The 23,112-nt window shown below is 45.4% G+C and overlaps 1 protein-coding gene across 4 annotated transcripts in view; it reads right to left on the bottom strand.

Annotated features, from left to right (window-relative positions):
- pcgf3 (polycomb group ring finger 3) overlaps positions 1–23,112 on the bottom strand; it is a 165,141-nt gene that overhangs the window by 37,588 nt on the left and 104,441 nt on the right. For all 4 annotated transcript variants that reach the window (XM_078202053.1, XM_078202118.1, XM_078202200.1 and 1 more), the window contains 2 exons: positions 9,602–9,712; positions 7,018–7,106 (listed from right to left, as the gene is read on the bottom strand). In XM_078202053.1, coding sequence (XP_078058179.1) covers positions 7,018–7,106; positions 9,602–9,712 — 200 coding nt within the window. The remainder of the gene's footprint in view (positions 1–7,017; positions 7,107–9,601; positions 9,713–23,112) is intronic.

Below are 23,112 nucleotides of genomic sequence, written 5' to 3'. Positions count from 1 at the left end.
CAGAGTTAAATTCCATCTGCCACTGATCTGCCCATTTGACCATCTCGCCTACATCTTCCTGTATGCCAAGACACTCAACCTCACTGTTAACCACCCAGCCTCCTTCCGTGCTGTAGGGATTCTATGATTCTAAGTGGATTTACAAGTAAATAGGTTGTGTTTTAAAGATTTGTATTAGGAGATAGATGGGGACGTGGTTTTTCAGCTGTTGAATACAAAGGGGGGTTTAAGGAACTTTTACAACTTAAAAGGTTTCATAAGTAACAAGGGAAGGTTATTAAATGTTATTTGACCCAAAAGTAGAGGTAATAGGAAAACATGAAAGATTGTTATATTTTGGAGAAGCTGAGTTCAAATGAGGGTAATGGGATTGAGAGATAGAACATAGAACAGTACAGCACAGAACAGGCCCTTCGGCCCACGATGTTGTGCCAACCTTCATCTGAAACCAAGATCAAGCTATCCCACTCCCTACCATCCTGGTGTGCTCCATGTGCCTATCCAATAACCGCTTAAATGTTCCTAAAGTGTCTGACTCCACTATCACTGCAGGCAGTCCATTCCACACCCCAACCACTCTCTGCGTGAAGAACCTACCTCTGATATCCTTCCTATATCTCCCACCATGAACCCTATAGTTATGCCCCCTCGTAATAGCTCCATCCACCCGAGGAAATAGTCTTTGAACGTTCACTCGATCTATCCCCTTCATCATTTTATAAACCTCTATTAAGTCTCCCCTCAATCTCCTCCGCTCCAGAGAGAACAGCCCCAGCTCCCTCAACCTTTCCTCATAAGACCGACACTCCAAACCAGGCAGCATCCTGGTAAATCTCCTCTGCACTCTTTCCAGCGCTTCCACATCCTTCTTATAGTGAGGTGACCAGAACTGCACGCAATATTCCAAATGCGGTCTCACCAAGGTCCTGTACAGTTGCAGCATAACCCCACGGCTCTTAAACTCCAACCCCCTGTTAATAAAAGCTAACACACTATATGCCTTCTTCACAGCTCTATCCACTTGAGTGGCAACCTTTAGAGATCTGTGGATATGGACCCCAAGATCTCTCTGTTCCTCCACAGTCTTCAGAACCCTACCTTTGACCCTGTAATCCACATTTAAATTAGTCCTACCAAAATGAATCACCTCACATTTATCAGGGTTAAACTCCATTTGCCATTTTTCAGCCCAGCTTTGCATCCTATCTATGTCTCTTTGCAGCCTACAACACCCCTCCACCTCATCCACTACTCCACCAATCTTGGTGTCATCAGCAAATTTACTGATCCACCCTTCAGCCCCCTCCTCTAAGTCATTAATAAAAATCACAAAGAGCAGAGGACCAAGCACCGATCCCTGCGGCACTCCGCTAGCAACCTGCCTCCAGTCCGAAAATTTTCCATCCACCACCACCCTCTGTCTTCGATCAGACAGCCAGTTACCTATCCAATCGGCCAACTTTCCCTCTATCCCACACCTCCTTACTTTCATCATAAGCCGACCATGGGGGACCTTATCAAACGCCTTACTAAAATCCATGTATATGACATCAACCGCCCTACCTTCATCAACACACCTAGTTACCTCCTCAAAAAATTCTATCAAATTTGTGAGGCACGACTTGCCCTTCACAAATCCGTGCTGACTATCCCGGATTAATCCGCATCTTTCTAAATGGTCGTAAATCCTATCCCTAAGGACCTTTTCCATCAATTTACCAACCACCGAAGTCAGACTAACCGGTCTATAATTACCAGGGTCATTTCTATTCCCTTTCTTAAACAGAGGAACAACATTTGCCACTCTCCAGTCCTCTGGCACCATCCCCGTGGACAGCGAGGACCCAAAGATCAAAGCCAAAGGCTCTGCAATCTCATCCCTCGCCTCCCAAAGAATCCTAGGATACATTTCATCAGGCCCAGGGGACTTATCGACCTTCAGTTTATTCAAAACTGCCAATACATCCTCCCTCCGAACATCTATTTCCTCCAGCCTATTAGCCTGTAACACCTTCTCTTCCTCAAAAACATGGCCCCTCTCCTTGGTGAACACTGAAGAAAAGTATTCATTCATCACCTCGCCTATCTCTACTGATTCCATACACAAGTTCCCACCACTGTCCTTGACCGGCCCTAACCTCACCCTGGTCATTCTTTTATTCCTCACATAAGAGTAAAAAGCCTTGGGGTTTTCCTTGATCCGACCCGCCAAGGACTTCTCATGTCCCCTCCTAGCTCTCCTCAGCCCCTTTTTCAGCTCGTTCCTTGCTAACTTGTAACCCTCAGTCGAGCCATCTGAACCTTGTTTCCTCATCCCTACATAAGCTTCCCTCTTCCTTTTCACAAGACATTCCACCTCTTTTGTGAACCACGGTTCCCTCACTCGGCCATTTCCTCCCTGCCTGACAGGGACATACCTATCAAGGACACCCAGTATTTGTTCCTTGAAAAAGTTCCACTTTTCATCAGTGCCTTTCCCTGACAGTTTCTGTTCCCATCTTATGCCCCCTAATTCTTGCCTAATCGCATCATAATTACCTCTCCCCCAATTGTAAGCCTTGCCCTGCCGTCCGGCCCTATCCCTCTCCATTGCAATAACAAAAGACACCGAATTGTGGTCACTATCTCCAAAGTTCTCTCCCACAACCAAATCTAACACTTGGCCCGGTTCATTTCCCAGTACCAAATCCAATGTGGCCTCACCCCTTGTCGGCCTTTCCACATATTGTGTCAGGAAACCCTCCTGCACACACTGCACAAAAAGTGCCCCATCCAAAGATGGAAGGAGAAAATAGTATTTAAGGGAAGATATTGAGCTGCGTTCTGAAAGCTGTGTGTGGGAGATATCCTGAGACCAGTTGAGAAACAGCCATCCAGTCAGACCAGAAAACAGTTTATTTCAGAAAGCAGTTTGTTTTCTGAACTTTCTTGGATTTCCAAAGCAGAGTGGGAGTGAGTGAGGAGTCACGTGGTATAGGTATACCTTTAAAAAGTGAAGGCAGTTTTTGCCTTGGGTAGGGTATCACTGGATTTTTATAGTTAAAAATTAGGCAGCTGCTGCCAAGTTTACTTGTGTGCTCTAACCAAGTAGGATTCTGGAGAATGTTTCGTAAGACTGTTTTAACTCTATAGTTTTAATCTTGTGTGCTTAAGATTTTTCTTGTTAAAAATCCTTTAACTTTTAAAATCTTAAACGTGTCAGTGGAGTTCAATACTTCTGGGAACAGTAGCTCTTCCTCCTTATTTTCAAAATACAATAGAAAAGGTTATGATCAGTAGGACAAGTTTCCCTCTGGGATTTGGCATGCTCAGCAAATAATATCTGCTGTAGTCGTAACAATCGGCAGAATGCACACGAACAGGATATCACAAAATGTGTCCTTGGAGATGGATATATTCAGCTGGAGCCTCTTCAGATTGAGCAGCTTCCGTCATTGCAATTTCTGATTTTGATGCCGGGTTCACCTTCATGGAAAGCACTGGAGATCATGGTGGGAAAAAATGGGTTGAAGAGAGTTCCACCAGCATGCAGTCTGTTTAACTCCATTAGTGACTGGTAATGAACCAGATCACTCACCATCACCCAGGACCTGCACAATTATGCTGGTACAGACTAGCGGTGTTCCACAGGGATCAGTTCTGAGACGTTTGTTGTTCGTAGTATATATAAATGATTTGGAGAAAAATGTAGCTGGTCTGATTAGTAAGTTCTCAGACCACACAAAAATTGGTCGAGTTGCAGATAGCGAAGAGGATTGTCAGAGGATACAGCAAGATATGGGGTGGAAAAATGGCAGGTGGAGTTTAATCCGGACAAGTGTGAGGTAATGCATTTTGGAATCCAATGCATGTAGGAATTATTCAGTAAATGGTAGAGCCCTTAGGAGTATTGACAGGCAGAGAGATCTGGGCGTACATGTCCACTGATCACTGAAAGTGGCAACACAGGTAGTTAAGGTTGTCAAGAAGGCATATGGCATGCTTGCCTTTAATCGGTTGAAGCAGTGAGTATAAAAATTGGCAGGTGGTGCTGCAACTATACAGAACCTTAGTTAGGCCTCATTTAGAAAATTGCATACAATTCTGGTTGCCACACTACCAGAAGGATGCTTTGGAGAGGGTGCAGAAGAGGTTTACCAGGACCTCCTGGTCTGGAGGACATGAGCTGAGGAGAGGTTGGATAAACTCGGTTTGTTCTCACTGGAACAACGAAGGTTGAGGGGCAACCTGATAGAGGTTTACAAGATTATGAGTGGCATGGACGGTGTGGATAATCAGATGCTCTTTCCTAGAGTAGAAAAGTCAAATACCAGGGGATATGGGTTTAAGGTGTGTGGGGAAGAGTTTAGAGATGTACGAGGCAAGTTTGTTTTACACAGAGGGTGGTGAATGTCTGGAACGCGCTGCCCGGGGAGGTGGTGGGAGTAGGTACGATAGCGTCATTTAAGGGACATCTAGACGAATACATGACTAGGATGGGAATGGAAGCATGCGGACTTTAAGTGCATATTGTTTTAGTTTAGGCAGGCATCATGGTCGGCACAGGCTTGGAGGGCCAAAGGGCCTGTTCCTTTTTCTTTGTTCTTTAAATGGTTCAAGTTCAGCTTGATTTATATGCCTTATAGGCTTGGCTCCAGTTAAATGGATTCAATACAAATGTACATTCAAAAGAAAGGTCTCACAACTATTGCAAACACACAGGTCTGAAAACAAAGGGAACTGATTGAACCTTATGGCCACCTAACAAGCAGCTACAGTCTCATGATTCCTACCCTGATCAGGTACTTTGCTAATTTTTCAAGGATAACACTCTAGGTTATTCATATAACATACAGGACATCCAAGGCACTTTAGTACATCAAGTTGGATCACTTATTCATCACAGGCAAATACAGGCCAGGTTTATACCATTTGTGGCAGCCCAGAAAGATTGGAGTTCATCCAAACAAGTTCCTGAGGGGTCTTACATAAAAGCAAAATACTGTGGATGCTGGAATCTGAAACAAATAAAGAAAATGCTGGAAAATCTCAGCAGGTCTGACAGCATCTGTGGGGAGAGAATAGAGCCAACATTTCAAGTCTAGATGACTCTTCATCAGCACTAAGAGCAAAGAGAATCAGCAGAGCTTTATACCATGAGGGTGGGGATGGGGGGCACTGGAATGGGACAAAGGGAATGCTGAGAAGGTGCTAAAAGTGTCCATTCAGTGATCAGAATGTGTGACTGGCAGAACAGAGGTACAGATGGTTAAAGGACTGCCTGAGCGTTATGGCAGTTGCCCTGAAGGAGGTGGGGGGGCTGGGGTGGGGTGGGGCGGGGGTAAGAAGGAAAGGAATGGAATGTGGAAAAATGGAAGTGAGAAAGAAGGATGGTAAAATGAATGAAACAAAATAAATGGAAATGAAAGTGAAGGTGGACCTGAAAGGGGGGACGGGGGAAATGGGGATACACAGGGAATGCTCCCCATAACCCATAAAGAGGCATGCCTAACTGTGACCCATGCGGGTGCCCATAGCCACACCTTTCATTTGGAGGAAGTGAGATGAGGTAAAGGAGAAATTGTTGAGTGAGAGAACCAGTTCAGCCGTACGGAGGAGAGTGGTGGTGGATGGGGATTGTTCAGACCATTGTTCGAGGAAGATGGTAGCCATGATGTGGAGATGCTGGTGTTGGATTGAGGTGGGCACAGTAAGAAGTCTCACAACACCAGGTTAAAATCCAACAGGTTTATTTGGAATCCACTCACCTGATGAAGGAGCAGTGCTCCAAAAGCTCGTGATTCCAAATAAACCTGTTGGATTTTAATCTGGTACTGTGAGATTTCTTACCAAGGAAGATGGAAAGAGCGCTGAGGCCATCCTGGTGAGGAATAGAGGTTAGAGGGATTGGGCATCCATGTTGAAGAGGCGGCGGTTTGGGCCGGGGAACTGGAAGTCGTTGATATGGCGTAGGGCATCGGAGGAATCGCGGATATAGGTGGAAAGGGACTGGACAAGAGAGAGAATGGAGTCAAGATAGGAGGAAATGAGTTCAGAGAGGCAGGAACAGGCTGACACGATGGACCTACTGGGACAGTCCTGTTTATAGGTTTTGGGAAGGAGGTAGAAGCAGGCTGTACGGGGTTGGAAGACAATGAGGTTGGATGCTATGGGAGGTAGATCTCCTGAGGGGGTGAGATCATTGACAATCCTAGAAAAAATGGCTTGATATTCGGTGGTCAGGTCATGGTCAAGGGGGAGGTAGCGTCATCGATGTACTGATAGAGGAGTTGTGGAAGGGGGCCAGAGTAGCCCCCCCCCCCACTTTTCAGGGCAACTGCTACAATCCTCAGGCAGTCCTTTAACCATCTGTAGCTCTGTTCTGCCATTCACACATTCAGATCACTTAATGGACACTTTTAGCACCTTCTCAGCCTTCTGTACCCTCATTTACATTCCTTTTGTCCCATTTCCACCACCACCCACCCCCTCCTCCCCCCACATAGCATAAATCTCTACTGATTCTCTTTGCTCTCAGTTCTCATGAACGGTCATCTAGGCTCGAAACGTTGGCTCTATTTTCTCTCCACAGATGCTGTCAGACCTGCTGAGATTTTCCAGCATTTCGTTCCTGACAGGGTGGATGTAGAGAGGATGTTTGCTCTTGTGGGAAAATCTAAAACTAGGGATTAAAAATAAGGGGTCACCGATTTAAAATCGAGGCAAGGTGAATTTTCTTCTCTCGGAGGGTTGAGAGTCTTTGGAACTTTCTTCCTGAAAAGTGGTAGAAGCAAAATCTTTGAATATTTTTAGAGGCAGTGGTGGATACATTCTTGGTAAGAAATGCAGTGAAAGGTTATCGGGAGGGCTGGAGGCAGGATTTGAAGTTACTATCACATCAGCCCTGATCATATTGAATGGCGAAGCAGGCTCGAGGGACTGAATGACCCACTCCTGCTCCTAATTCATATGAACTACAGTCCTTTAAATTATCAGTAAAGCTTGTGCGAGCTGAGAAAAGGATTGCTGAAAAGCTACCTGTTCATCATTTCTGTGATAATCATGTTCTTCCTCCGGTTTATCCTCTGTTTTCTGCTTATTTGAATCATCTTCTGGCTTTGTTTCACCTTATGAACATAAAGCAAATCGACAAGATCAACTCAGCTATTTGAACACAGGGCAATGCACAAGAGTCCCGATCGACAGAGACCCACAGTAACTGCTCAATATAGGCAAAGCTCAACATTACCATAATGCTACATTGATCCTAGTTAATCTGCTGGCCAAGCATCAACTTCTTTGACTGGAATATACAATTTGAAGTAAAGACACACTGTCCAAAGATGTGCGGGTTAGGTTGATTGGCCATACTAAAATTGCCATTTAGTGTCCTGAGATGTGTAGGTTAGAGGGATTAGCGGGTAAACGTGTAGGGAAATGGGGTAGAGCCTGGGTGGGATTGTGGTCGGTGCAGACATGATGGGCCAAATGGCCTCTTTCTGCACTGTAGGGTTTCTATGATCTTTTCGGCTGGCTGACTTAAATGCTGTGCTTTTTTCATCTGGGCCTAAAATTTCCCATCTATCTCTTTGCTTGATGGAGTTGGGAATGGCAACTTCATATACTAATTTAATGGATAGTTGTTTGCGGGAGTGGGAATGAGAAGCATCACATTTTTAGTCTAGCCAGAGGAACTATAGAGGCTGATGTAATCTTGATTCTTTTAATTCATTCATAAGATGTAGGCATCTCTAATTGCTCAAACAAGGGTTGGTGAGCCACCTTTTTAAATTGTTGCAGTCCATTTGGTGAAGGCATATCTACAGTGCTGTTAGACAGGGGGTTACAGAAGTTTTACCGAGTGATGATGAATTAACAATCTATTTCAAAGTCAGTATGGTGTGTGGCTAGAGGGAGTAGTAGATGGTGGTGTTCCAATGTGCCTCCTGTCCTTTTATGTGGTAGAGGTTGCGTGCTTGGGAGGTACTGTCAAAGTAGTTGCTTTAGTGCATCTTGCCCATCCTTAACTGCCTTTCAAAAAGTCAGCAAAGCCTTCTTAACAATTGAGTGGCTTGCCATTTCAGAGCAAAGTTAAGGCTTAACATATTGCTGCAGGTGTGAAGTTACATACAGGTCAGCAGATTTCCTTCTCTCAGACACATTAACAAACCAGATTTGTTTTTATAACTATGTAGTTTCATAGTCACCATTATTGATATTCACTTTTATTCCAGATTTATTTAATTAACTGTACTTAAATTCCAGCCATGGTGGGATTTGAACTCATGTCTTTGGATTATTAGTCCAGGCCTCTGGATTACCAACACAATAGCATAAGCATTATGCTACCATTCCCAGTTGACTGAACTCCACATTATACAAAGTTTCACAAATTCTATAAATTTCAGTCTTGCATAAAATTGTTAGATCATTTTCAAGGAATTAAAATATAATTTTGTTGCAAAGGAATTAAGGCAATTCAGCTTTGAAGTAAAACTTTGAAGTAAAATGTGTCAGTTTTTAAGCAATTTCCAAGTACATGTTCATAATTTTCTGCATTAAAATACAGAATTATTTCAGCTGGTTAAGTCATGATGATATTGAAAATTAATATCCTACATTCATCACAATTGATTTTTAAAGTTTACTTATTAATGTCACAAGCTAGCTTACGTTAACACTGCAATGAAGTTACTGTGAAAATCCCCTAGTCGCCACACTCCGGCGTCTGTTCGGGTACACTGAGGGAGAATTTAGCATGGCCAATGCACCAAACCAGCACGTCTTTCAGACTGTGGGAAGAAACCAGAGCACCCAGAGGAAACCCACACAGACACAGAGAGAATGTGCAAACTCCCCACAGACAGTGACCGGAGGCCGGAATTGAACCCAGGTCCCTGGCGCTGTGAGGCAGCAGAGCTAACCACTGTGACACCCAAATATGATTCTGTTACACCAGGTGCTTTAACCATAGCTCTCAAGATTAAATTAATAACTATACAATGGTGAGGTTTTGAAATGACTTTCACTTTTCAAAAATGTTAAAATTTACTCAACTCCAGCTGACAAGCAACAGTACACTATACATATGCAAGCAAACTCCATGACAGAAGCTTTTTAAAAAATATATTATTCATTCAGAGAAAGGAGGAGGAAATTGCAAGGCTGACAAAGCTTGTTATAGCTGACAATTATTAGTGCAGAAACAGCCAGCCTAATTTAAATACACAATGTCCTCCGATTCTGCCCTTTTGATTTTATAATAGTAAGACAATCAACCATGAGGGAAAAATGCTGGGAAGAAAAGGTTTGTATTTATATAAAGTCCTTCATGACCTTACCAAAGTCAATGTATTACACTAATTATCCTGAGGTCAAGTGGCAACCCAATGGAACATTGAGCAATAAATGCCTGGTACACAATTACTCATTTTTGCTCTGACATTTCAATCAACCACGTAGGTAAAGATTATTCTATAAATTAGAGTTTGTTAAGTTACACCTCGAGTGTACAGACAAAATTAAGCTTAAATACAGAATAGTGCAGAAAAAGTAAAGCTTTCTCAGTGCTGAAACAGAAAAGTTCAGTTGGCAGAAATTACTCAACAGAAAAGTGACTAACCATCATGGAGTGGGTCGAACTGCTGTTTAGCTGTGCACGTCTCACCTTTGACCTCTCCAGGCATTTCAAGGCCCAGTTTCTGATAAAAGTCTTTTTGCTTTTTTAACTCCGCTGTAAATGACAAATTATTCAGACTTAAAACATTATTCTTAAAAATACGATACAACTTTTTCTTTAAAACGTAAACCCTTCCTTTTGGTACAAAATCTGACAAATTGTGTGTTTGTAATTTGCACAAAATTTATTTTATGACACATATCACAGGCTAATGAAGTATTTTTGCAATTTTTCATGCAAAATTGAAGAACGTTTGAAACTGCAAAAATCTCCAAACACTCGGCAGGTTAACCGAGTGTTATACACACACAAGGCGCAGCTGCGCCACTGCCCCCTCATTCACCATGTAGCATCTCACAAAGAGCATTTGTGAAAGATGAATATTACATGACACTGGAACAATAGGCAGGAGATTAATGAACCACAAGCTTTTTTTTTCCAATTCTCTGAATATTCACAATGAATCAATACAGTCACATTTTGCAAATGACAGTTTAATTTTGGGTTGATATTCATTTTTGGAAATATAAATCCAGTTTCTTTATTAAACCATAAACTGATTTTTAAAAAAAGATGTCAGTCATAAAGCGAAGAAAGGGCCCTTCAGCCCATCGAATCTTCACCAACAATAACTACCATTAAATTCATACTAATCCAATTTTCCAGCACTTGTCCCATAACCTTGAATGTTATGATATTTCAAGTGCTCATCCAAATACTGTTTAAAGTTTGTAAGATTTCCAGCTCCACTATCTGCCCAGGCTGTGCAGTCCAAAATCTCTCCACCCTCTGAGTGAAGTTTTCTGTACTGAAATCAAAGGCGGCTCATTGCTCCAGTAATCCAAAATTAATTGCACTGCCTCAGTGCTTCCCTCATATTTAGACATCTTCTTCTACTTTCGATGTTTATCTTTTTAAAAAATATACAATACCTTTGGCCAAATATTGCATGTTCTAATAACAACCTTTTTTCCTCCATTCTCACTATTAAATTTATGAATCCTTATCACTAACTGAACAGAAGGGGGCTCTCTCTCCATGACCCTCCCTCAAACCTTCTTCCTTCATTTAGTGCTTTTCGTTGGCAACGTTAGCCTCAGACATCAGGTCACCTTCCATGTCATTGGCTTCCCTTCATTACTCAGGTTGGTTTTTGCTTGTATGCGTAGAGTTATCCTTTGTACATTCTAAGCTGGCTGTGGAGCCTGACTGCAGACCTGTGTGGCTTTCCCCAATACAGCTAAGGATGAATTGTCTGATTTTATTGACTGAGACTGCCCAGTCTTTTGCTCTTTGCTGTTGAACAGAAACGAAGCCACTACTTGAGTTTGCATCCAAGGTAGCTCTTTACATGAATTTTCCTCCCAGTCTGTGGTGAACTTGCCAGATTTCCTGAGGTTCATCTTCAAGGAGTCCTTGAACCTTAATCTCGGCTTACTTTGCAGATGATGTCCAAGTTTCAGTTGTGAATATATGATTGCTTCATCCGATCTGTGCTCTGATGATGAGTGCTTCAATTGCAGATATTTCTGCTCTCAGTACCTCCGACCCGGGTACTTTGTCTTCCTATCTGATGCCCATGATCTTCCAAAAGACTCGTGTGCAACCTGCCCAACTGCTCAATCTGCCTGGAGTAGACAGTCTGTGCCTCGCAGATATACAGAAGGGCGAATATTATCACAGCTCTGTACACAGCCAGTTTTGTTCTAAAATAAAAGCAAAATACTGTGGATGCTGGAAATTTGAAATCAAACAGAATATTCTGGAAAAACTCAGCAAGTTGGCATCCATTGTGATCTTATAGAGATCTATAGAGGCCCTAGCCCCAAACAAACACACACACACCCACCACACACTGTCATCAGCCACTTTTGAACAGCAGTCCATGATCCTTTGAAGGTCACACTCATGATGTGACATAACAATAGTCATCAGCAACAGAAATTCCTGTATCATCAAGTGATACTTTAGTTGTGGATTTCAGTCATTTCATATTAAAAAGATTGCCACCTGTTCTGAATTGGATGGAAATTCTATCAAATGTATCAGAAAGAATAACGAGGAGTACAGTGGCCATGACACATCCTTGCTTCACACCACTTGTTCAGCAATGGGTAAGCAACTCTGGACATCATTCTATTGTGAAACAGGTGTATGAGATTTTCAGCTCTGTCAGGGCATCCAGATATGGCTAAGACTTTCCACAAGCCTTTCAACTTACTGTAGCAAAAATCTTCATCAGGTCAATTTTAAAGTTTATTTATTAGTGTCACAAGTAGGCTTATGTTAACTCCGCAATGAAGTTACTGTGAAAATCCCCTACTCCGGTGCCTGTTTGGGCACACTGAGGGAGAATTTAGCATGGCCAATGTACCTAACCAGCACGTCTTTTGGACTGTGGGAGGAAACCGGAGCGCCCAGAGGAAACCCACGCAGACACAGGGAGAATGTGCAGACTCCACATAGACAGTGACCCAAGCCAGGAATCAAACCCGGGTCCCTGGTGCTGTGAGGCAGCACTGCTAACCACTGGGCCACCAACAAAGGCACAGCACTGTTCCGTCTGTCATTCACAGGATTTCCCTTGTATTTGCCAAAGGGTGAAAATGAAGTTGTGTGTGCCTCTGCCTTACTGGCACGTTTCCACATAAGATTCCCAATCCTACCACGCCATCACTTCTCAATTTCTTCACAGTCTGAACTGTAACACTGCTCATTTACCAATCAATCTTTGACAAACCACAATGCCCTCCAAATAACACTGGAAAATCTGAAGTTACTGGAAATGCTGAAACCATTTTCTTGGACTCAGCATAAATTCCTCACCCTCATCAACAACTCCCCCATTCTCTGGTTACTCTTTCATACTGAATTGCTGTGTTTACAACTCTAGGTCAAGACCCTGCTTAATGCTCAGCTAAGCTCTCAGTCACATGTCCTCTCCATCACAAAGATCATCCCTGTCCACCTCCATAACAGTGCAAACCTCCAACCTTGCTGAAATATGTCATGCATGCCTTATGTCATCTCCAGACTTAATTATTCCAATGATTCCCTGGCCAGCCGCCCATTCTCCACCTTGCATAAACTTCAGGATGTCAAAGTCTTCACTGCTTCCATCTGACTACAAGTCCCATTCATCCATCAGTCATCCAACATCGCAAATTTAAAATTCTCAATTTGAGCTTAAATCCTTCCATGGTCCCACCCCTATCTTTGTAATCTCCCCCAAAACTAAACTCATGACTCCCTCTGAATGGATCTTATTTTGCATCTCCAATCTCCTTTCATACAGTCTGTCAATAAGATAACCCGTGCACAGCAAGGGTGCATTGGAGGTACATACTCAACGCTCTTGCTTTCATTTAAGTGCAAACCCAGCAGCAAAGTATATTTGCAAACAGCATGTATGATGTTCAAAATTGCTGGTAATTTTTACCTTGCTGGATGAACAAAATCGATGACTCTATGAATTACCCCCAGTCAGGTCAGAAAATTAGAATATGTTCAAAAGTTAATGTTGCCAATTATATTAGTATCAGTGACTCTTGCTTCAGGGACTAAGGGATATCAGTGCCTTGTGTTGATTAGATTGAAAAGTGTTTAACAGTGTGCACAGAGCAGAGCTTAGAAGGAAACACTAATTAATTTCAATACTCAGTTCCCCAATGTTACCTCAAGCTAACCCAGCAATGGTAACTATGGGGGAGTTACATTTATTTCCTTCACTTCTATTTCATACAATAGCATTAATATGAAATCAAGCCTGTGATTGATCAAAAACAAAACCTGGAAAACAGAATCTTTACAGCACAGAAGGAGTCCATTCAGTCCATCAAGCCTCCACTGGCTCTGAGAGCATTCCACCCAATCCCAATCTCTTGTCATTTCCCCATAATTGCACATTCTTTCCTTTCAGGTAGCAATCCAATTCCGTTTTGTATACCTCAATCGATGCTGCCTTCACCACCCCCTCAGGAAGTCAATTCCAGACTCCAACCACCCTCGAGGTGAAAAAACATTTCCTCACATCATTTCTGCTCTTTTTGTCCAATATTTTGAATCTTTGCCCTCTAGTGCTTGATGTACTCTTCGGAGAAAATAATTTCTCACCATTTATCCTGCCCTCAGGTGCTTGAATACTTCCATCAATTCTCCTCTCTGTTACCCCATCAAAAATACACCAGCAAGTTAGTTAAACATAATTTTCCCCTAATGAATCCATGTTGGGTACTTTTGTCCAAGTGGCTATTGATTTTGTCCCAAACTACAGTTTCCATAAGTTTCCCTACCCACTTAAGTCAAACTGATAAGTTGTACTTTCCGGTTTTATCCTTATGCCTCTTTTTGAACAAGGGTGTAACATTTGCAATTCTGAAGTCCTCTGGCACCATCCTACCTCAGGAAAAATGGAGGATTATCACGAGGTGCCTCTGCAATTTCCACTCTCACTTCCCGCAGTACCCTGGATATCCCTCATTCGCTCCTGATACGTTATCAATTTTAAGTAAAGATAGCCTAAGACTTCCACCTTCTCAGCAATCAGTAAGGATCGGCTACAAAACCTCCACCAGTGCCCCACAAGGTTGTGTCTTCAGCCACTTATTATATTCTTTATACACCGATGACTGTGTGGCCTAACTCCCCTCCAACTGGATTTTCAAGTTTGCTATGACTCTACGGTAGTGGGTCAGATCTCAAACAATGATGAACAAAGAACAGTACAGCACAGGAAACAGGCCCTTCGGCCCTCCAAGCCTGTGCCGCTCCTTGGTCCAACTAGACCAATCGTTTGTATCCCTCCATTCCCAGGCTGCTCATGTGACTATCCACGTAAGTCTTAAACGATGTCAGCATGCCTGCCACCACCACCCTACTTGGCAGCGCATTCCAGGCCCCCACCACTCTCTGTGTAAAAAACATCCCTCTGATATCTGAGTTATACCTCGCCCCTCTCACCTTGAGCCCGTGACCCCTCGTGATCGTCACCTCCGACCTGGGAAAAAGCTTCCTACTGTCCACCCTATCTATCCCCTTCATAATCTTGTACACCTCTATTAGGTCTCCCCTCATTCTCCATCTTTCCAGGGAGAACAAGCCCAGTTTACCCAATCTCTCCTCATAGTTAAGACCCTCCATACCAGGCAACATCCTGGTAAACCTTCTCTGCACTCTCTCTAAAGCCTCCACGTCCTTCTGGTAGTGCGGCGACCAGAACTGGACGCAGTACTCCAAATATGGCCTAACCAGCGTTCTATACAGCTGCATCATCAGACTCCAGCTTTTATATTCTATACCCCGTCCTATAAAGTCAAGCATACCATATGCCTTCTTCACCACCTTCTCCACCTGTGCTGCCACCTTCAAGGATTTGTGGACTTGCACACCTAGGTCCCTCTGTGTTTCTATACTCTTGATGGCTCTGCCATTTATTGTATAACTCCCCCCTACATTAGTTCTTCCAAAATGCATCACTTCGCATTTATCTGGATTAAATTCCATCTGCCATTTCTCCGCCCAATTTTCCAGCCTATCTATATCCTGCTGTATTGTCCGACAATGTTCATCGCTATTCGCAAGTCCAGCCATCTTCGTGTCATCCGCAAACTTGCTGATTACACCAGTTACACCTTCTTCCAAATCATTTATATATATCACAAATAGCAGAGGTCCCAGTACAGAGCCCTGCGGAACACCACTGGTCACAGACCTCCAGCCGGAAAAAGACCCTTCGACTGCTACCCTCTGTCTCCTGTGGCCAAGCCAGTTTTCTACCCATCTGGCCACCTCTCCTTGTATCCCATGAGCCTTAACCTTCTTAACCAACCTGCCATGAGGGACTTTGTCAAATGCCTTAATGAAATCCATATAGACGACATCCACGGCCCTTCCTTCGTCAACCGTTTTTGTCACTTCCTCAAAAAACTCCACCAAATTTGTAAGGCACAACCTCCCTCGTACAAAACCATGCTGTCTGTCACTAATGAGATTGTTCCGTTCTAAATGCGCATATATCCGGTCTCTAAGAATCCTCGCCAACAACTTCCCTACCACGGACGTCAAGCTCACTGGCCTATAATTATCCGGGTTATCCCTTATACCCTTCTTAAATAACGGTACCACATTCGCTATCCTCCAATCCTCAGGGACCTCACCTGGGTCCAACGAAGAAACAAAGATTTCTGTCAGAGGCCCAGCAATTACATCTCTTGTCTCCCTGAGCAGTCTAGGATAGATGCCATCAGGCCCTGGGATTTGTCAGTTTTAATGTTCCCTAAAAAACCTAACACTTCCTCCCCTGTAATGGAGATTCTCTCTAACGGGTCAACACCTCCCTCTGAGACATAGAACATAGAACATAGAAAGCCACAGCACAAACAGGCCCTTCGGCCCACAAGTTGCGCCGATCACATCCCCACCTCTAGGCCTATCTATAGCCCTCAATCCCATTAAATCCCATGTACTCATCCAGAAGTCTCTTAAAAGACCCCAACGAGTTTGCCTCCACCACCACCGACGTCAGCCGATTCCACTCACCCACCACCCTCTGAGTGAAAAACTTACCCCTGACATCTCCTCTGTACCTACCCCCCAGCACCTTAAACCTGTGTCCTCTCGTAGCAACCATTTCAGCCCTTGGAAATAGCCTCTGAGAGTCTACCCTATCCAGACCTCTCAACATCTTGTAAACCTCTATCAGGTCACCTCTCATCCTTCGTCTCTCCAGGGAGAAGAGACCAAGCTCCCTCAACCTATCCTCATAAGGCATGCCCCCCAATCCAGGCAACATCCTTGTAAATCTCCTCTGCACCCTTTCAATGGCTTCAACATCTTTCCTGTAATGAGGTGACCAGAACTGCGCGCAGTACTCCAAGTGGGGTCTAACCAGGGTCCTATAAAGCTGCAGCATTATCTCCCGACTCCTAAACTCAATCCCTCGATTAATGAAGGCCAGTACGCCTTCTTGACCGCATCCTCCACCTGCGAGGCCGATTTAAGAGTCCTATGGACCCGGACCCCAAGGTCCTTCTGATCCTCTACACTGCTAAGAATGGTACCCTTCATATTATACTGCTGCTTCATCCCATTGGATCTGCCAAAATGGATCACCACACACTTATCCGGGTTGAAGTCCATCTGCCACTTCTCCGCCCAGTCTTGCATTCTATCTATGTCTCGCTGCAACTTCTGACATCCCTCCAAACTATCCACAACACCACCTACCTTGGTGTCGTCAGCAAACTTACCAACCCATCCCTCCACTTCCTCATCCAGGTCATTTATGAAAATGACAAACAGCAAGGGTCCCAGAACAGATCCCTGGGGCACTCCACTGGTCACTGACCTCCATGCAGAGAAAGACCCCTCCACAGCCACTCTCTGCCTTCTGCAGGCAAGCCAGTTCTGGATCCACAGGGCAACAGCCCCTTGGATCCCATGCCCTCTCACTTTCTCAAGAAGTCTTGCATGGGGGACCTTATCGAACGCCTTGCTGAAGTCCATATAGACCACATCCACCGCTCTTCCTTCGTCAATGTGTTTGGTCACATTTTCAAAGAACTCAACCAGGCTCGTAAGGCACGACCTGCCCTTGACAAAGCCGTGCTGACTACTTTTGATCATACTAAACTTCTCTAGATGATCATAAATCCTGTCTCTCAGGATCCTCTCCATCAACTTACCAACCACTGAGGTTAGACTCACCGGTCGGTAATTTCCCGGGCTGTCCCTGTTCCCTTTCTTGAATATAGGGACCACATCTGCAATCCTCCAATCCTCCGGAACCTCTCCCGTCTCCATCGACGATGCAAAGATCATCGCCAAAGGCTCCGCAATCTCCTCCCTCGCCTCCCACAGTAACCTGGGGTACATCCCATCCGGTCCCGGCGACTTACCAACCTTGATGCCATTCAATAGTTCCAACACATCCTCTTTCTTTATGTCCACATGCTCGATCCTTTCTGTCCACCGCAAACCAGCAGTACAACCACCCAGATCCCTTTCCACCGTGAATACCGAGGTAAAGTATTCATTAAGCAGCTCCGCCATTTCTAACGGTTCCGCACAAACTTTTCCCCCTTCACCTTTTAAGGGTCCTATGCCTTCACATCTCATCCTTTTACTCTTGACATATTTGTAGAAAGCCTTGGGATTCTCCTTAATCTTACCCGCCAAGGCCTTCTCATGACCCCTTCTCGCTCTCCTAATTTCCTTCTTAAGCTCCTGCCTACATCCCGTATACTCCTCTAAATCCTTAACACCTCCTAGCTCTCTGAACCTTCTGTACGCCTCTCTTTTCTTATTCACCAGGTTCATCACAACCTTCGTGCACCACGGTTCCCGTACCCTACCAACACCCCCCTGTCTCATCGGAACGTTGTCATGCAGAGCTCCAGACAAACATTCCTTGAAAATCCTCCACTTTCCTTCGGTGCTTTTCCCCAAGAATGCCTCCTTCCAATTTACCCGTCTAATTTCCTCCCTGATGACACTGTATTTCCCTTTACTCCAGAGAAACACTTTCCTAGCCTGCCTGATCCTATCTCTTTCCAATGCTATCGTGAAGGAGATAGAATTATGATCGCTATCCCCAAGATGCTCACCCACCGAGAGATCCTCCACCTGTCCAGGTTCATTAGCCAGCACCAGATCAAGTACAGCCTCTCCTCTAGTAGGCTTATCCACATACTGTGTCAGGAAACTCTCCTGGACACACCTAACAAACTCCTCTCCATCCAAACCCCTAGCCCTAGGGATATTCCAATCTATGTTTGGGAAATTAAAATCTCCCATCACGACAACTCTGTTATTCCTACATCTCTCCAGGATCTGTTTCCCCATCTGCTCCTCAACATCTCTGTTACTATTGGGCGGCCTATAGAAAACACCCAGCAACGTTACCGACCCCTTCCTGTTCCTAACCTCCACCCACAGAGACTCCGTAGTCAATCCCTCCACGGCGTCCACCTTCTCTACAGCCGTGACACTATCCCTGATCAACAGTGCCACTCCCCCCCCCTCTCTTGCCTCCCTCCCTGTCCTTCCTGAAACATCTAAAACCCGGCACCTGAAGCACCCAGTCCTGTCCCTGAGACATCCAAGTCTCCGTAATGGCCACCACATCACAATTCGAAGCAGCAATCCACGCTCTAAGCTCATCCACTTTATTCACTACACTCCTGGCATTAAAATAGACACATCTCAGACCTTCAGCCTGAGCACTTCCCTTCTCCATCACTCGTCTAACCTCCCTCTTACCCTGTTTACATTCCTTATCTATTTGCGAGCTAACCTCCTCGCTCTCAGTCCCCTCATTTCGATTCCCTCCCCCCAACCTTTCTAGTTTAAAGTCTCTCCAGTAGCCTTAGCCAATCTTCCCGCCAGGATATTGGTCCCCCTGGGATTCAAGTGCCACCCGTCTTTTTTAAACAGGTCACACCTGCCCCTAAAGAGGTCCCAATGATCCAAGTACCCAAATCCTTGTCCCTTGCTCCAGTCCCTCAGCCACGCATTCATTCTCCACCGATTCCTGTCCTCACTCTCCCGCGGCACAGGCAGCAATCCCGAGATTACTACCTTTGCATTCCTCTTTCTCAGCTGTCTACCTAACTCCCTATATTCTCTTTTCATGACCCCTTCCCTCTTCCTACCTATGTCAGCAGTACCTATATGCATCACGACCTTCGGCTCCTCTCCCTCCCCCTTCAGGATTTCTGGGACTCAACCAGAGACATCCTGGACCCCTGCACCAGGGAGGCAAACCACCATCCGAGAGTCCCGTCTGTGTCCGCAAAAACGCCTATCTGACCCCCTCACCGTAGAGTCCCCAATTAGCACTACCCTCCTTTCCTTACCCTTTTGCACTACTGGGCCAGGCTCAGCTCCAGAGACACTGCCACCGCTGCTTCCCCCAGGTGGGCTGTCCACCCCAGTAGTACTCAGACAGGAGTACTTATTATTAAGGGGCACATCCACCGGGGTGCTCACCATCAACCGAGCTTTCTCCTTCCTCACTATTACCCAGTTACCCTTCTCCCGTGGTCCCGGTGTGACCACCTGCCGATAGCTCCTGTCAATGACCTCCTCACTATCCCTAACCCGGCGAAGGTCCTCGAGCTGCAATTCCAGTTCCCTAACATGGTCCCTTAGGAACCGCAGCTCAACACACCCAGCACAGATATGGTCGTCCGGGAGGCTAGGAGCCTCCAGGACCTCCCACATCCTACATTGGGAACAACATACTGGCCTCACACTCATAATTGCCCCTTTAAACACACAGGGGAAAAAAGTGAATGAAAATTTTAAATTTTCCCAGTCAACAAGTTCCTCTCCTTTGTGAATACCGATGCAAAGTATTCATTTAGGATCTCCCCTATTCCCTTGGGTTCTAAGCATAATTCCCCTCCTTTGTCCCTGAGAGGTCCGACTTTTTCCCTGACAGCTCTTTTGTTCCTAACATATGAATAAAATGCCTTAGGGTTCTTCTTAATCCTGTCTGCCAAGAACATTTCGTGACCTCTTTTTGCCCTTCTAACTCCCCGTTTGAGTTCTTTCCTACTCTCTCTGTATTCCTCCAGAGCTCCATCTGTTTTCAGTTGCCTCGACCCAACGTCTTTTCTTTTTGATCAGATCCTCAATTTCGGGCGGCACGGTAGCACAGTGGTTAGCACTGCTGCTTCACAGCTCCAGGGTCCTGGGTTCGATTCCCGGCTCAGGTCACTGTCTGTGTGGAGTTTGCACATTCTCCTCGTGTCTGCGTGGGTTTCCTCCGGGAGCTCCGGTTTCCTCCCACAGTCCAAAGATGTGCGGGTTAGGTTGATTGGCCAGGTTAAAAATTGCCCCTTAGAGTCCTGAGATGCGTAGGTTAGTGGGATTAGCGGGTAAATATGTGGGGGTAGGGCCTGGGTGGGATTGTGGTCGGTGCAGACTCGATGGGCCGAATGGCCTCCTTCTGCACTGTAGGGTTTCTGTGATTCTGTGATTCCTTGGTTATCCACGGCTCTCGAATCCTACCTTTCCTATCCTTCCTTTTTACAGGCACATGCCTATCCTGCAGCCTTATCAACTGTTCCTTAAAATACTCCCACATGCCAGACGTGGACTTACCCCCGAACAGCCTCTCCCAATCAACGGCCACCAATTCCTGCCTAATCCGGCTATAGTTAGCCTTCCCCCAATTTAGCACCCTACCCTTAGGACAACACTCGTCCTTGTCCATTACTATCCTAAATTTAACAGAGTTGTGGTCACTATTTGCCACATGTTCCCCTACCGAAACTTTGACGACCTGACCGGGCTCACTTCCCAGAACTAGGTCCAGTATAGCCCCCTCTCTAGTCGGGCTATCTACATACTGTTCCAAAGAACCTTCCAGTACGCATTTTACAAATTCCTCCCCGTCCAGACCCCCAGCCCTAAGCACGTTCCAGTCTACACCAGGGAAATTGAAGTCTCCCACTACAACCACCCTATTTTTTCTGCACATATCCAGAATCTCCTGACATATCCTTTCCTCCACTTCCCGTGGGCTGTTGGGTGGCCTGTAGTACACCCCCAGCATATTGATTGCACCTTTCTTGTTTCTGAGCTCCACCCACAGTGACTTGTTACACGACCCCTCTAAATTGTCCACGCTCTGCACCGCTGTAATATGCTCCCTAACTAATACCACTACTCCCCCACCTTTTTTAGCCCCTCCTCTGTCTCACCTAAAACACTTATACCCCGGAACATTCAGCTGCCAGTCCTGTCCTTCTTTTAACCATGTCTCCGTCACCGCAACCACATCCAAATTCCGCGTAAGCATTAAGGCCCTAAGTTCGTCTGTCTTATCCGTTACGCTCCTCGCATTGAAGCAGATGCACTCCAGACCTCCAGGCCCACTCAGGTCATCCTGCTCCAGAATGCTCTTCTTCTTACCTAGCCTTGCCCTGGTCCCCAGCTCGACCCCAGCCTCAGTACTTACTGACCTACAGTTTTGATCCCCACCCCCCTGCCACACGAGTTTAAACCCTGCCGAAACACTCTGGCAAAACTCCCAGCCAGGATATTTGTGTCCTTCCAGTTAAGGTGTAACCCATCCTTTCCGTACAGGTGCCATCCTCTCATGAAGACTTCCCAATGATCTATGAATTTGAAACCCTCCCTCTTGCACCAGTCCTTTAGCCACGTGTTCAATTGTAGAATCTCCCTGTTCCTGGCCTCACTAGCACTAGGCACTGGGAGCAGTCCAGAGATTGCTACCCTAGAGGCCTTATTTTTTAGCCTAGCACCCATCTCCCTGAATTGCTCTCGCATGACCCCCCTGCTCTTTCTACCTACGTCATTTTCACCAATGTGTACAATTACATCTGTTTGATTATCTTCCCTTTTTAATATGCTTCCTACCCTCTCGGAGACATCCAGTACCCCGGCACCAGGGAGGCAGACTACTATCCTGGAGTCTCGTTCGCACCCGCAGAACGCCTGCCCGTGCCTCTAACCATCGTATTCCCCACCACTATTTCTCTCCTAATCCCCTTCTGGGCCTCTGAGCCTGTCTCTCTGCAGGTGATCTGGTCTTCGTGGCTTACCCCTGGAGGGTCATCCCCCTCCACAGAATCCAAAACAATATACCTATTTTGGAGGGCAACCACAGGGGATCCCTTCACTGACTGCTCACTCCCTTCCTCTCTCCCATCTGTTGCCCAGCCCTTGCTATTATGGGAGACTGCCACTGGGGTACTTTCTGGTACATCACCCTTATGACTTTTACCCTTCCTAACTGTGACCCACTTGTCTTCCTTCTGAGGCCCCGGTGTGACTACCTGCTTATAACTTCTATCTATTATTTTCTCATTTTCCGTGACTAAACTGAGGTCATCGAGCCGCAGCTCCAGCTCCCTTATACGGTCCCTCAGGAGTTGCAGTTCCATGCATCTGGCACAATATGGACCTCCGGGAGGCAAGTTGTCTCCAGGAACTCACACATCCCACACCAAACGCAGCGAACTGGCCTCTCACTCATACCTGCCATTTATAAGGGATAGGATTTATAGTTATTTGGAGAGTAATGAATTGATAGGTGATAGTCAGCATGGTTTTGTGGCAGGTAGGTCGTGCCTTACTAACCTTATTGAGTTTTTTGAGAAAGTGACCAAGGAGGTGGATGGGGGCAAGGCAGTGGACGTGGTATATATGGATTTTAGTAAGGCGTTTGATAAGGTTCACCATGGTAGGCTTCTGCAGAAAATGCAGATGTATGGGATTGGGGGTGATCTAGGAAATTGGATCAGGAATTGGCTAGCGGATAGGAAACAGAGGGTGGTGGTTGATAGTAAATATTCATCATGGAGTGCGGTTACAAGTGGTGTACCTCAGGGATCTGTTTTGGGGCCACTGCTGTTTGTAATATTTATTAATGATCTGGATGAGGGTATAGTTGGGTGGATTAGCAAATTTGCTGATGACACCAA

The sequence above is a fragment of the Mustelus asterias genome, chromosome 1 (genome assembly GCF_964213995.1).
Source record: "Mustelus asterias chromosome 1, sMusAst1.hap1.1, whole genome shotgun sequence".
NCBI lineage: Eukaryota > Metazoa > Chordata > Chondrichthyes > Carcharhiniformes > Triakidae > Mustelus > Mustelus asterias.
The sequence above is the reverse complement of the archived record's forward strand: the minus strand, read 5'-3'. Positions and strand labels throughout refer to the sequence as shown.